The 12,454-nt window shown below is 40.7% G+C and overlaps 1 protein-coding gene across 1 annotated transcript in view; it reads left to right on the top strand.

The window, feature by feature from the left end:
* Positions 1-6,988, top strand: part of col5a1 (procollagen, type V, alpha 1) — a 71,190-nt gene extending 64,202 nt beyond the window's left edge. Inside the window, exons 63-66 of the mRNA XM_020613580.1 lie at positions 451-563; positions 2,085-2,153; positions 5,898-6,131; positions 6,327-6,988. Coding sequence (XP_020469236.1) covers positions 451-563; positions 2,085-2,153; positions 5,898-6,131; positions 6,327-6,473 — 563 coding nt within the window. The 3' untranslated portion in view covers positions 6,474-6,988. The remainder of the gene's footprint in view (positions 1-450; positions 564-2,084; positions 2,154-5,897; positions 6,132-6,326) is intronic.
* Positions 6,989-12,454: the final 5,466 nt, after the last annotated feature.

Below are 12,454 nucleotides of genomic sequence, written 5' to 3'. Positions count from 1 at the left end.
CTAGAATGAACCATCTATCATTACACATGACCTTTGGGATAGTTCAGCTGCTAATCCATCACAGCTACATAACACTTGCTTACATATAGACTAATTAATACAGTATTTTGTATTTCTGTACTGTATGTTCTACCTCTGGACATTAACAAACTGTATAAATCACTGTTCAAAGACGGGCATTTGATAAATTTGTGTGTATTACTTTTAATGCTGAATTTACTGGAAAACACCAACAATGAATGTGTTGTATATTGTGTTTCACATGATATGTAGTTTGATTACCTTTTCCCTGTGCACCTCTAAATATCATATAGGCATAACACAGAGAAGTGCATGATACTCAAGTACATGCCATATAACACTGGACCTCACCTTGACCGGAAGGAGAACAGTACTGTCTGATATGCCACTCTATAACTGCACTCTCTCTGCCTGTCTCCATCCCTCCAGGTGAATACTGGATTGATCCAAACCAAGGCTGCTCGCGGGACTCCTTCAAGGTTTACTGCAACTTCACAGCAGGTGGAGAGAGCTGCATCTTCCCAGATAAGAAGTCTGAAGGGGTAAGTCTGGCCTGGTGTAGACAAACACTTGCATCAGCACAACAGACAGTCAGGTTGAGGATACAGTAAATGGAAAGGTGGGGACTGGTGCTAGAAAAACATTTTTACTATTTGTGGTTTCCAGTTTGTGATTTGATATGAGCCTAATACTGAATTATCATCTATTTCCTTATATCTGGGACTAACTACTGTGCATACTGTATAAATAAGCGAAACATCTCAAGACAAAACTATTTGCACCAGTAACTCATTTGTACCTCCTAATGCACCCATATAATTAGCCTCCATGAGATTACCTGGTGTGTTGTTATGAAGAAGATGCTCATTATGACTCACCAGGACTCTCTTCATTTCCCGAAAGGGCCCAAGCAATTTTACAAACATGCTAAATCTCAGTTTAGTTCTGACAGTGACTTGCTCATTCAAACACACATGTTCACGTTTGTCCATACCCTGTTGTTTCATTTCCATTTTTAGGTAGAAAACCATTAAGGACTTTATCACCTGTAAAAGTCTTTGGCAGGCGACAGGCACACTGAGAAGATTTTTGGTTCATTATACAAGAGTGTATATGGGAGAGGAGAATAGAAGAGCAGTGAAACACTGAGAACACTGTCTCTGACAAGTCGGAGGTTGTGTAATAGCACAGTGCTACAGCCATTTTAATGATCCCACTCACCAAGCCTCAGAGGAGCAGGAGTTTGTTTAAGCTCAGAATAATGAAGCAGACTTTTTATAGCGTGCTGGTGATGGGCTACTCTCATTTGTGTCAGGGGTGAAAAGAAAAGCTTTGCTGCCAGTCTTTGCACTGAGGCTGAAAACACTCCCACATGCATTTACATTGGTACAGTTATTATACAAGCATTGTGCACATACTATACAAATTCACAGCAAGAAAGGATATCTCCTCCTCTGCTCAGTCCACTCTGGTGAAAACAACTGAAGGTCACCTTCATGGCAGCGTGAGTCCAATCTATGCCATCTCCTAGGGATAAGTGATCTCCGGCCCATCATTCATTAATGCATTAAACTACTGATGGCAGTTCCATATCAAACTATGCTATCTAATTACTGAGAAATTCATCATTGTCATGCGTGAGACCAGTGGAGCTGTGCCCCAGTGGCCAATTCACAGCTTGTAGCAGCATGACAAAGTTAGTGCACCATGGCTGCACAATACTCGCACTGAACAGCAGGGGTGGAGGCCAAGGTAAAAGCCCTCCTTGCAGGTGATCATTTTTTTAATTTAATCACTGTGTAGTCATGAATTTTTTTTTTGCAGAAATTAGCTACAGTTTGTACTGTACAAAATGGCTTAGTAAAATCTTCTGCCCTGGTCTGGTTGAACTGATTGAATACTGTTTCAGGTCTGGGAGACTACTGAGAAGACAACAGCGGGAGGAAAAAAGGGAGAAATAAAAAGCTGAGAGGGGATGTTTTTCTGTCAGATCTGTTTCTTTTCTTTAACACTGCTCTCTTTTCCTCCTCCTACTCTGCCTCTCTGTTGATCCATGCCCCCAGGCTAGGCTCACATCTTGGGTAAAGGAGAATCCCGGCTCCTGGTTCAGTGAATTCAAACGTGGTAAACTGGTAAGCCAGACTCCCGACTTTCCCAAGTCCCTTTCCCTTCCCTGAATGCCTCTTATATTTTACAGAGCAAAATGGCAAAATGGCCCAAAGACTCGCCAGGCACATGGTATAGTCACTACAAGAGAGGTTCCCTGGTAAGTGGCCCTGCCTGTGGTCCTCAGAGTCCTGGCTGAGGCCTGGACTCCATGTGCCTGAGGCTCTGCATGGTTCTGATTCTGCCCTAAAAAGTATGTATATGCATTGTCACCTTGCTTGTTGGTTGTCATGTTATTGCGGCGCATGTTATAGCACGAGCTGCTCTCACCTTCAGTCCAGAAACAAAGGTGATGCTCTTACAAGGAAATGGAGGAGAGGTTTGTGGGCCATGCAGGCAAGATTTATCTGTGCTTTAGCCACATATCTGACATCAAATGAACTGCTATTTTACTGCAGACTGTATTGTCCGCTCTGCCAAACCTCTGCTACATTAAGAGAGCATTTCTAAGCGTGACTGTGTGCCTTGACACTCCCATGACTCAAGAATCATCTTTATATCCACAGACAGCTGAGTCAATTGTGTGGACCAAAACACCTAGGGGTGACTACATCAATTTGCACTTGTCTTTCTTGCAAATTAGATATTTAAATTGTAGCTCTCAACAAGCCCCTACCTCAGCAGGTCATTTATCCTCCACAAGAGAGGAAACATTAAGAGTCATTCTATCTCTACTGTGGCCATTCAGCTGCACTTCCCAGTGTCACCCTTAAACACTACTTAGATCCAGTAGAGGAGCTTTGAGTCAAGCAGGTCTGGCACTCAGTCACTGCCCAGGGGCTTCTGGGTACTTGGTCACTCTTGACTTGCAGCTGTGATGATAAAGAGGTAATGTTTCTCTGGTGATGTGGGGCTGGATCCACACGCTGTGCAGGGAATGGGGGAGGGAGGGAGGGGATGAAGAGTGGCACAGTAAATGAGAAAAGCATGGGACTACACAGCCACTCTGAGTAAGAAAGCAGAACAGTGGTACATTTTCATCTGAGCCACAGTGCTGACACTCATAAATTACAGAGCCAACTCTGAATTGTTTACATATTGTGATTAATTAGTTAGTTAAATCAGTCAAATAGCCTACATTGCTGGTGAAATAGATGGAAAAAATGATTAACTCTCTGTCAATGCCAAGTGTGAGTGTCAGCACTCTAGGTCTGTGCATGCATGTGTGCTGAAGTGTATCTGTGTGAGTGTGTGAACATTTGCTTATGTGCAAGAACAAGTCAAGAAAGAACACATCCAGACTCAGATGGTTTGCTGCTCTGGCTGCATGGCATTGGTGCTGCATGTGCTGTGCTCTCAGTAAGTCCCATTTGTCTGCAAGACGACGCGACCATGTGGATCTAATGGATTCCTGATGGTTGGTATGCAGAGAGTCACTTACGGACATTAACCTGAACCGTGAGTGGCTCAAAACCTGCTGTGTTGTCAGTCAGGATTACAAAGGACCATAATCAGCTTAATGAGACGTTGCTCAGGATTCAGTAACGTGAGCTTGAAAAGCTAAATTCTGGTTTAATTATAGGTTAATTACTAGGCAATTAACATGTGATTTGTGTAACATATTTCCTATCAGGATTACTTCACATTTTCATCATTTAACCATAATTTGTTCGTATTGGTTGTGTATTTTACGTAATTAGTGTACATAAGTATGATTTAAATAAGATGTTTAGCCATGCTTCATTTTTGTACAGATTTCTTTACAGTTAGTCTTGCACATCCTTCCAGACAATATTTTGAACCTTCCTCCTTCTCAATATAGTAACATCACCTGAGCCATTTGCTTAGGAAATGTGGACTGTGGTCTCTGGAGACATTTACACATATTTGCACAATTCTCGAAAGGCTCTTAATATTCAGTATTTTATATTGTCAACAAATCCCTATGAAAAGACCAAAAGAAACTAGACAGAGAGCGCAAACCTTTGCCAAGGCAGATCGCTTGCTCCCATCATGCCATTACACCTAAAAACAATATTCTCATGATAGTTTGACCATGAAAACCTACCCCTAGCATTTGGAATCACATTGATATCATTATTAGCTCAGTATCTTCTGAAGCTTTATCAAATCTGTTGATACCCTACTCTGACTGGCTGAACACACCTGAGCCAGGTAATCAGCAGCAGGTCAGGCAGGGATAGTTGGAAGAGCAGGACAGCGGCCCTTGAGGATTGGAATTGGCCACCCCTGCCCTACAGAGTCAGCAGCATCTCTGCTAGAATTTGATCTTAGTTGTGAGTTTGTAGCATAGTTTGGAGTCTCACAGTAGCGAGTTTTTCATGAGCCCTAAAAATGAGAACAGTCTGGATCACCAGATCTGGAGTACTACTTGGATCCAGATCAGACTTTGGTGTGTGGTAGGGCTTATGTGGATGTTACCGAGAACTCTCTGTACAAGCATTGTAGGCAACATACTGTATATGGAGTTAGAAGTAAAAATATTGAAGTTAGCCCTATCTCACAAGGGTGAAGAATCCTTTAAGAAATTCCTGGATCCAGATAACAATCTGGATCAGCACTGAAATCTAAGTGGATTTGTCTGTGGGCCATACCCTAACTCTCCCAAAAATTTCATCCAAATCCATTCATTACTTTGTCTCCAGATCAGACTTTGGTGTGTGGTAGGGCTTATGTGGATGTTACCGAGAACTCTCTGTACAAGCATTGTAGGCAACATACTGTATATGGAGTTAGAAGTAAAAATATTGAAGTTAGCCCTATCTCACAAGGGTGAAGAATCCTTTAAGAAATTCCTGGATCCAGATAACAATCTGGATCAGCACTGAAATCTAAGTGGATTTGTCTGTGGGCCATACCCTAACTCTCCCAAAAATTTCATCCAAATCCATTCATTACTTTGTCAGTTATGCTCTGAACAAACCAACCAACAAACAAACTCTGGCAAAACATTACCTCCACCTACTAACAAGTATTGTCTGTGTATCCAAACACTTATACAAACCTCTATTCTTGTCCAATTGTTAAAAATATATCCGTGAGCCACACTGATGCACAGGCCAACATGTTCGGTCATTACAATGAACATGGCCATTATACAATAGTTCATTTTGAGTCTGTACCACATACTACATCTTTCTGGCACTGTAAAAGTTTAATTGTGCACTAACTCTATATTAATGCGGCACTGACAACAGACCCCAACAAATGCACTTTTTGAGTAAAATTTGCTAGAAATTCCAGTGCCCAGCTGTTTTAGGTTATTACTGAGATTTTTTTTAAATGACAACTACATAAGGGTGCCACAAACAGAATACAGTAGGTAAGCCAGAGGGTTTTCAGAGATATTGCTGGCTTTGGTCTTTTCATTGGGTATTTTGACAATAAGAAACATAGAATGTTCTTTTTTTATGATCAGGTTAATCTGGCAGATTATTCTAAATTGTGTTTGTTTTTGTCTGTGCCACCACAGAAAATGGTAGTTTATCAACTCTGTGTCCTTGGATGATACCTCCCTCTTCTAACATTGTCAATAACAAACATGTCCTAGACATCCCAATACAGCAGTAAAGCAGGAAAACAATTTACTAGTCATAAATGAAATCGTGCCACCGTAGAGACAGAAACACTGCGCACTATAGACATAAGTGTGTTCTGAGATCTTCAGTTCACTCATTCTTTACACTGGGTCCATTTCCTGGTGTTATGTTTTTGATGCTCAGCTCCATTTGTGTTCCTATTTTCTGCAGCTCTCCTACGTGGATGCGGAGGGCAACCCCATCGGTGTGGTCCAGATGACTTTCTTGCGGCTGCTGAGCGCAGCAGCCAGACAGAACATGACATACAACTGTCACCAGTCGGTGGCCTGGCACGACCAAGAGCAGGACAACTACGACAAGGCCATCCGCTTCCTGGGCTCCAATGATGAGGAGATGTCTTATGATAACAATCCCTACATCCGCGCCATCGTCGATGGCTGTGCGGTAAGTCAAAGATATGTGTGCCTCTGTGGCAGATTGGTGGGGTTCCTTTGATAAACAATGTCAGAAAATTAGCTTTCTGATGTCTTTGTAGTGGCTCAGTCAAACAGAGCCCTGCAAAAATGTGTGATGTTTTGATTTCTGATGATTTCATCACAGACTAACACTCCCTCCTGCTTTGTCTTTTCATCTTGACAGTTAAAAAAGGGCTATGAAAAGACAGTACTAGAGATCAACACACCAAAGGTGGAACAGGTGCCATTTGTGGACATCATGTTCAACGATTTTGGCAGTTCTACACAGAAGTTTGGATTTGAAGTGGGCCCTGTCTGTTTCCTCGGCTAAGACTGTTTACTGAGCAAATGGAGAAAAAAAAGCATATTTTTGTTTTCTCAGAAAAATATGAGACAGAATAGGACAATTTTATTTGTAAAAAAAGTAACTTTTTCCATAAAGCAACAAGTATGAGTAAAATTAAATCAAGTTGAAAATACAGTGAAATTTTATAAGAATAGAGGAAAAATAACCTTGAAACCTCAGTGTGCCTTCTCCATCACATGCAAGTTTTGAAACTGGATGTCAGGTCCTGCCTCCTGCACAACACACCTAGCTCTCACATGCACACACACACACACACACACAAATGAAGCCCCATGTCATCACAGTAGATTTACATGTTTTTTTGTCCCAAACAACAAAGGCGACCCTGAGAGCTGCGGCCGGGTTCCAGATGGTCGCAGTATTTGCCACGGACTCCATGTGATTTTGGTCTTTTCTTTTCTTCAGCTCTGCTCTCTTGTTTGCCCTCATCTCCCTGGCTTTTTCCACTTGTCTCTTGTTGGTTTGTTTGCTCATTCATTACAGGAAATATATATAAATAATTTTTATGTTTGTAAGTGCATTCTGTATATTTTTCCTGGTGATGTTAATTGCCTCTGGCTTCAAAACATGCATGTGACTTTATTAATTGTGAGGTAGGAGATGACGGATACAGGGATAACATCTAAATTGTAGAAATATATTGAAGGTGAGGAAATTCAAAATGTAAATCGAAAACAAAAAACTAATTGGGAAGTTGTGTCTTGTTGCAGTTGTGGAGCAAAACTTGTTGTAATTTAAGAACAAAGTGGAAATAAAAAGCCAGCAAGCTTTGTGACAGTTGATTTGCATAACAGAGAAAACATACTACGTCCCTCCTTTTGTGCCCTCTGAACAGAACACCTACTTGGTGCTAATATCATTAACTTAATAAACAGCTTCTATGTTTTTCCCCAGAAATCCTCATCTGACTGACTATGCAGTGGGAGATGATGTCACATTTTTATGAAAACACAAAGAAATCAAAAACCTAGGTGCTATTTTCTCTCTGCTGTGGTGCTATGTATTTTTCTAGTTTGTGTTGTTTGAATGAAAGGAAATTTTGGTGATAATATTCCATCACCAGCAGCCCCTTGACTCTCTAAACCATCCCATCTGATACAGGTGGATCTTTGCTGCATCCATTTTTTTCAGAGGTGTTGTTTGCATGTCATTTCTCTACATATCAACTCACAGATCGGTGCAGCATGACGCCATATGTTGTCTCCTGCTTCAGCGGACTGCACAAATAAGAACTGTGTCAGACACTTGTACCAAATGTTGGAATAATGAGAGGAAGCTAAGATGGCACTGTTAGCTTTGCATATCATTGTTCTGAGATGCTGCATTGTTGCTGTTGGATCATCTGTGCCACGTCAAACGGTGGAGTTGAGAAGCGGACTTGTTGCGACTGGGCCGAAGAAATATGGTCCAAAGTTTTCATTGAGCTATGAAACCATTAACCTTTCCACCAAAGGTTTTCAGCATATAGATTTAGCTTTAATCATCACGGTGGCTGGAAGTCAATTGTTTTTGTTTGGGAAACAACTAGAAAAGTACTTTTTCTTGATTAATCCACAGCAGAATCAGGTCACCAAATTTTCCAGATGAAAGTTTGCTCATGCAGTGTCAAAAATAGCTTTTGGCCTACTATGTTTGCCCTCCTTGTAATTATGCTTTTTGTTCAAACTATGCACTCTCTATGCTTATGACCACTAGTATCTACCACAGAATTTTTACAGCCCTTCATACATAGGTTTGTTTTGTTTCCTATTTTATCTTTAAATATGTGACTTGAACCATTTCTGTTAAAATAACTCAATATGCTTGTAGATCTTTGGCTTTATTTTTCATTGTGATACACCCAAATTTTAACACTTTGCTCTCAATAAAAATGGCAAACCAATTTTTGTACATTTCCAGAACCAGCAGTAATGCTGCCATTGTTTTGTTTTCGTTTTATTTTGTAGATTTTCTGTTGTCTATCTGTTTGTTTGTTTTCACAGTCTTGTCAAACCTGTGTAAGGAAAAGAGGATAGAAGATATATTGGTTTTTATGTCAATAAATTCAAGTTTACTGTGGCCATTCACTCTTGTATGTCTTTTGAAGCATTAAAACCTATCTGTATGCATGAAATTGTAAAGTTTTTTCTCTTGTTATAATTGTGTAGAGTGGCATGATCTCCAGTCCACCTTTTATTCTTCAGGATACATCCGTTTCTTCCAATGCAACAGATGAACATAAAGGAAAGATCATGTCCATGATTGTGAAGTGGAGAGAAAATGATGAACTTGTAACTCTACCAAAGCCAATGTTTGTTTGTAGTATATTTATTGTATTATTTAAAATAAAAAAATAAATGTTAAATGATACCATAGTGTAAGTGTAAGAGCCCCCCTCTTTACATGCACACAGGAAAACAAAAGCTATTGCCAAAGGGTTATTACTTTGCCACATGCTATTTTACATAAAGTACACGATGGAAATGACTAATTTTAATGGACCCTTTCAGAATATGTTTGGCCATATCCATTTAACAGCCAGTCATGTATTTCTGTTTACAACCTGTGGGGTGTGTGTGTATGTGAGAATGCATGTGTAAGGGTTGCATTTTATTGCTAGCTGAATGATTGAATGTGTGTTTCAGCTCAATAAAAGGTAAAGATACAATTAATTGTTTTACAAAATATGTTTTAATAATGTCAAACAATTGTAGTTCCACAGATGTGCCTCAAGGACGAGGTTCACAGGTGGCATCTTGTGAAGGCATCCATGACCACACATTGTATGGACAGCCAGTGTATGTGCATCTGTCATTCTCTTCTTCACAGCATTCTGACAAGCATTTGTATAGCACCTTGCTAAACCACGGTTACAAAGTGCTTCACAGTAAAATAAAAGAAAAATAAAATAAGCCAGATCAACTCATCCATTGTATGTGTTTTATGCACGCTTTCTTTTGCATTATTCATAATAAATATGTCTTAACCCTTCCATGCAGCACATTTCAATAATCAGTAATCTGTTTTAAGCCTTGATCAAATCTCTGGTGGTGTAGATGAAGTGCAGCACAAGTGTCTCATTAGGAGAAAACCTTTCCCCGTGCACTGAGCCCAGCACAGCAAAGGAAGAAAAGGTTGTTGTGCATGATGCAGTGATCAATATTTAATGCGCTGTTTACAGGATAGATTTAGGACGATAGGGATGCATGGATTCTACTGAGCCAGCATCCTGGATGAGACGAGCAGAAACCAGAGCGAAACATTCTTTGGTGCTAAGTGGGGCATCGAAGTAGGCTGGGGATTATTTGTCTTACCCCCTTAAATTTCAGCAACAACAGCACCAAAGTGTGATAAGGTTGTAAACGATTTTAGAAGAGCAGATTCAAGGTGCGGTGATGTTTAGAATGTAAGACGTCACTGTGGGGCAAATCTGCTTGGAGCAAAGCTCTGCTCCTGTAAAGGAGCAAATCACCACATTTCAGTGTGACAGGTAAGACTGAACAGCTCGAAGGTAAATTTACAGGATTTTAAAAATTGGTATTAAGACTATATTGGCGTGTTCACATGTACGTGAGAATAGGTCTTAACCTGAAAGTTTCCACACAGAACCAGACTGAAAATGAGGGACAAATACACAGCCCTCTGTCCTGTGTAAACAGTTTACTCCAAAATACGACTGAGGCTTAAATGAAGCGTCTGCTGTACTACTAAGATAATTAGTATGTTTTAAAGTTACTAAGACAAAATCCCCTTGTTTCCCAGGATGGTAGTTTCCTGCCAACCTGGAGCGGAAGGATACGTTGTCGCGTGAAAGTTCCTTAAACAGGTGTTTGCTCGTCAACCTGTGGTGGGAGTTAAGCTGGAAGCGAGTTTGTAAATTTCATGGCTGGGTGATTTTGAAGTTTGTAGTTTTAGGACACCAGTAAAACCTGCTTCTGTGTCTGTATTATGTTTGTGCGTGTGACTTCTCAGAGTTGGTCCAGCTTTCTCTCCACTTTATTCCCTCGTCACCTGTGTCATGTGAAGTACAACATTTCTGTCTACGTTTGTCCAAGAAAAGGGCAAAACCGTTCCACAGATTTCACCTGAGGGATTCTGAGAGACCACATAAGAAATAAATACATAATTTGCAAAGCTGAGAGAGTTGGGTGTGGAGCCCATGTCCACAGTAGGACAGGCGCTGTGAGATGAGCTCTGCAGAACACGGCTGTGCCATCATCAGTGGAGCTAACAGCAGCTGAGGAGGGGTAAGTGCGAACAGATACTCAGCTTGTTATGTATCAGTCAATCAAACTAAGTTAGGTAGGCGTGTAATGGCCTAATGTTCCTAAAAAGGCCACAGTGATGACAGTCAGCAGTTCATCTACAGTGACTGACTGACAGCTTTATAAATGTTAGTGTATGCCAACATATCTCAGTCATATTATGAAAACCTACCAAGCATTTAACACAACACCTGTTCTGGTAACTGAATGCTGACGTGTGACTGCTTGGCTACTAGAAGGTATCCCTCCGCCGCCGCAGCTTTGGCAGAGAACTATCCAAAAGAGGGAAATTGGTCTTCAATAGACTGTAACTTGGAAAGATGACTAGCATAGTGGGTCAGCTGAAGCTGTATTAGAGCCTCAGACGAATATTGGAGTGCATTCTTACACAGAACGACCCAAATAAAATTATTATTGCTGTCATCACTGTTATAAGTTTTGTGGTGCAAAAGGTCACAGTAAGTCAAAGTACACTGCAGAGTGACTGACATTTTATTAAACAATGAATGGAGAATATGTCAGGGGACTTGGATCAACAAAAGTGGCAGGTGAAACTGATGGCTTTGGCTGTAACAGTAGAGTGAATGTAGTTTGAAACCTGGGTGCCATGGATCTATTGACATATACCGGTTCATTGAAGGACTAAAGGAGGTAGTGTGTAGCATTACTGCAGGCTGTTTCTGAGACAGTGCAGAAAAATAGGCACTAATCAAGATCCAAATAAATGTTAATGTCTTCCTGGGTGTTATTACAGCAGCAAACTGCTCCTTGCTGCTGTTAGGCTCTTATTTAACAACTGGTCTTGTGTTTTCCATTCTGTGATTGCTTATAAAGTTAAAACTTGTGCATCACCTATAGTAGGTGCGTGTGTGTGTGTGTGTGTGTGTAGCAAAAGTTAAATGAAGACGAGTGTAGTTTGATTATTGTGTGTGGGTTGAGGATAGTGTTTCTTTAAAATGAGGATTATGAGACATTTAAAGATAAAAAATGTATACATCCATTCAAACCTTTCATGCAGCACATGAAAAGTCTAATTATTAAAAGTTAATGAGTAGTGTTGATGTGTGTTCTGGGATGGTTAAGGAATATCTGGGGGGTCAAGCACTAGACATTAAAAGGAAATCTGGGACGGAGGCTCTGTGTTAGTGTGTAATTGCTTTGAGCCTGCAGATCTTCAGTTAACAGAACCCTTTCATAGACCGGCCCCGGCACCGCTGACCTACTTACATATGAATCAGATAGTGGAGAAAGAATGAGATAGTGTTACAACACAGGGACTGTCATAGTGGGATATTAATAAAAGGCTTTTCTGCTCTAATAGGCTTTGAGATTGAGGAGTGGCTATACAGTAGTTTTCTAATGTGATTAGGGCTGGCCACCCAAGCATTACACATGCATTAAGCCAAGTGTGGGCCTCGTGATCATCAATTTTCCATGGCAGAATAAATGAAAAAAGTCTTTTAGAGAAACGCTATGCAACTTGACTCCATTTTCTGTTTCTTGACCCAAACAACAGTGGTTTTGGGTGATGAGTAGCTATTGCCTCTGGCTGCCGTCTTAAGGAATGACAAGGCACTTTGTGAAACAAATGCTAACTTACCACAAGTGATGGCTACAAGGAGGTCAGTCACCACTTAATGGGAGTTGTTGGGTGCACCAAATCAACTGAAGACACACTTGAAACTGGTCCAAGAGCTCAAC

The sequence above is a fragment of the Monopterus albus genome, unplaced genomic scaffold (assembly GCF_001952655.1).
Source record: "Monopterus albus unplaced genomic scaffold, M_albus_1.0 scaffold135.1, whole genome shotgun sequence".
In the NCBI taxonomy this organism is placed as follows: Eukaryota; Metazoa; Chordata; class Actinopteri; order Synbranchiformes; family Synbranchidae; genus Monopterus; species Monopterus albus.
The sequence above is the reverse complement of the archived record's forward strand: the minus strand, read 5'-3'. Positions and strand labels throughout refer to the sequence as shown.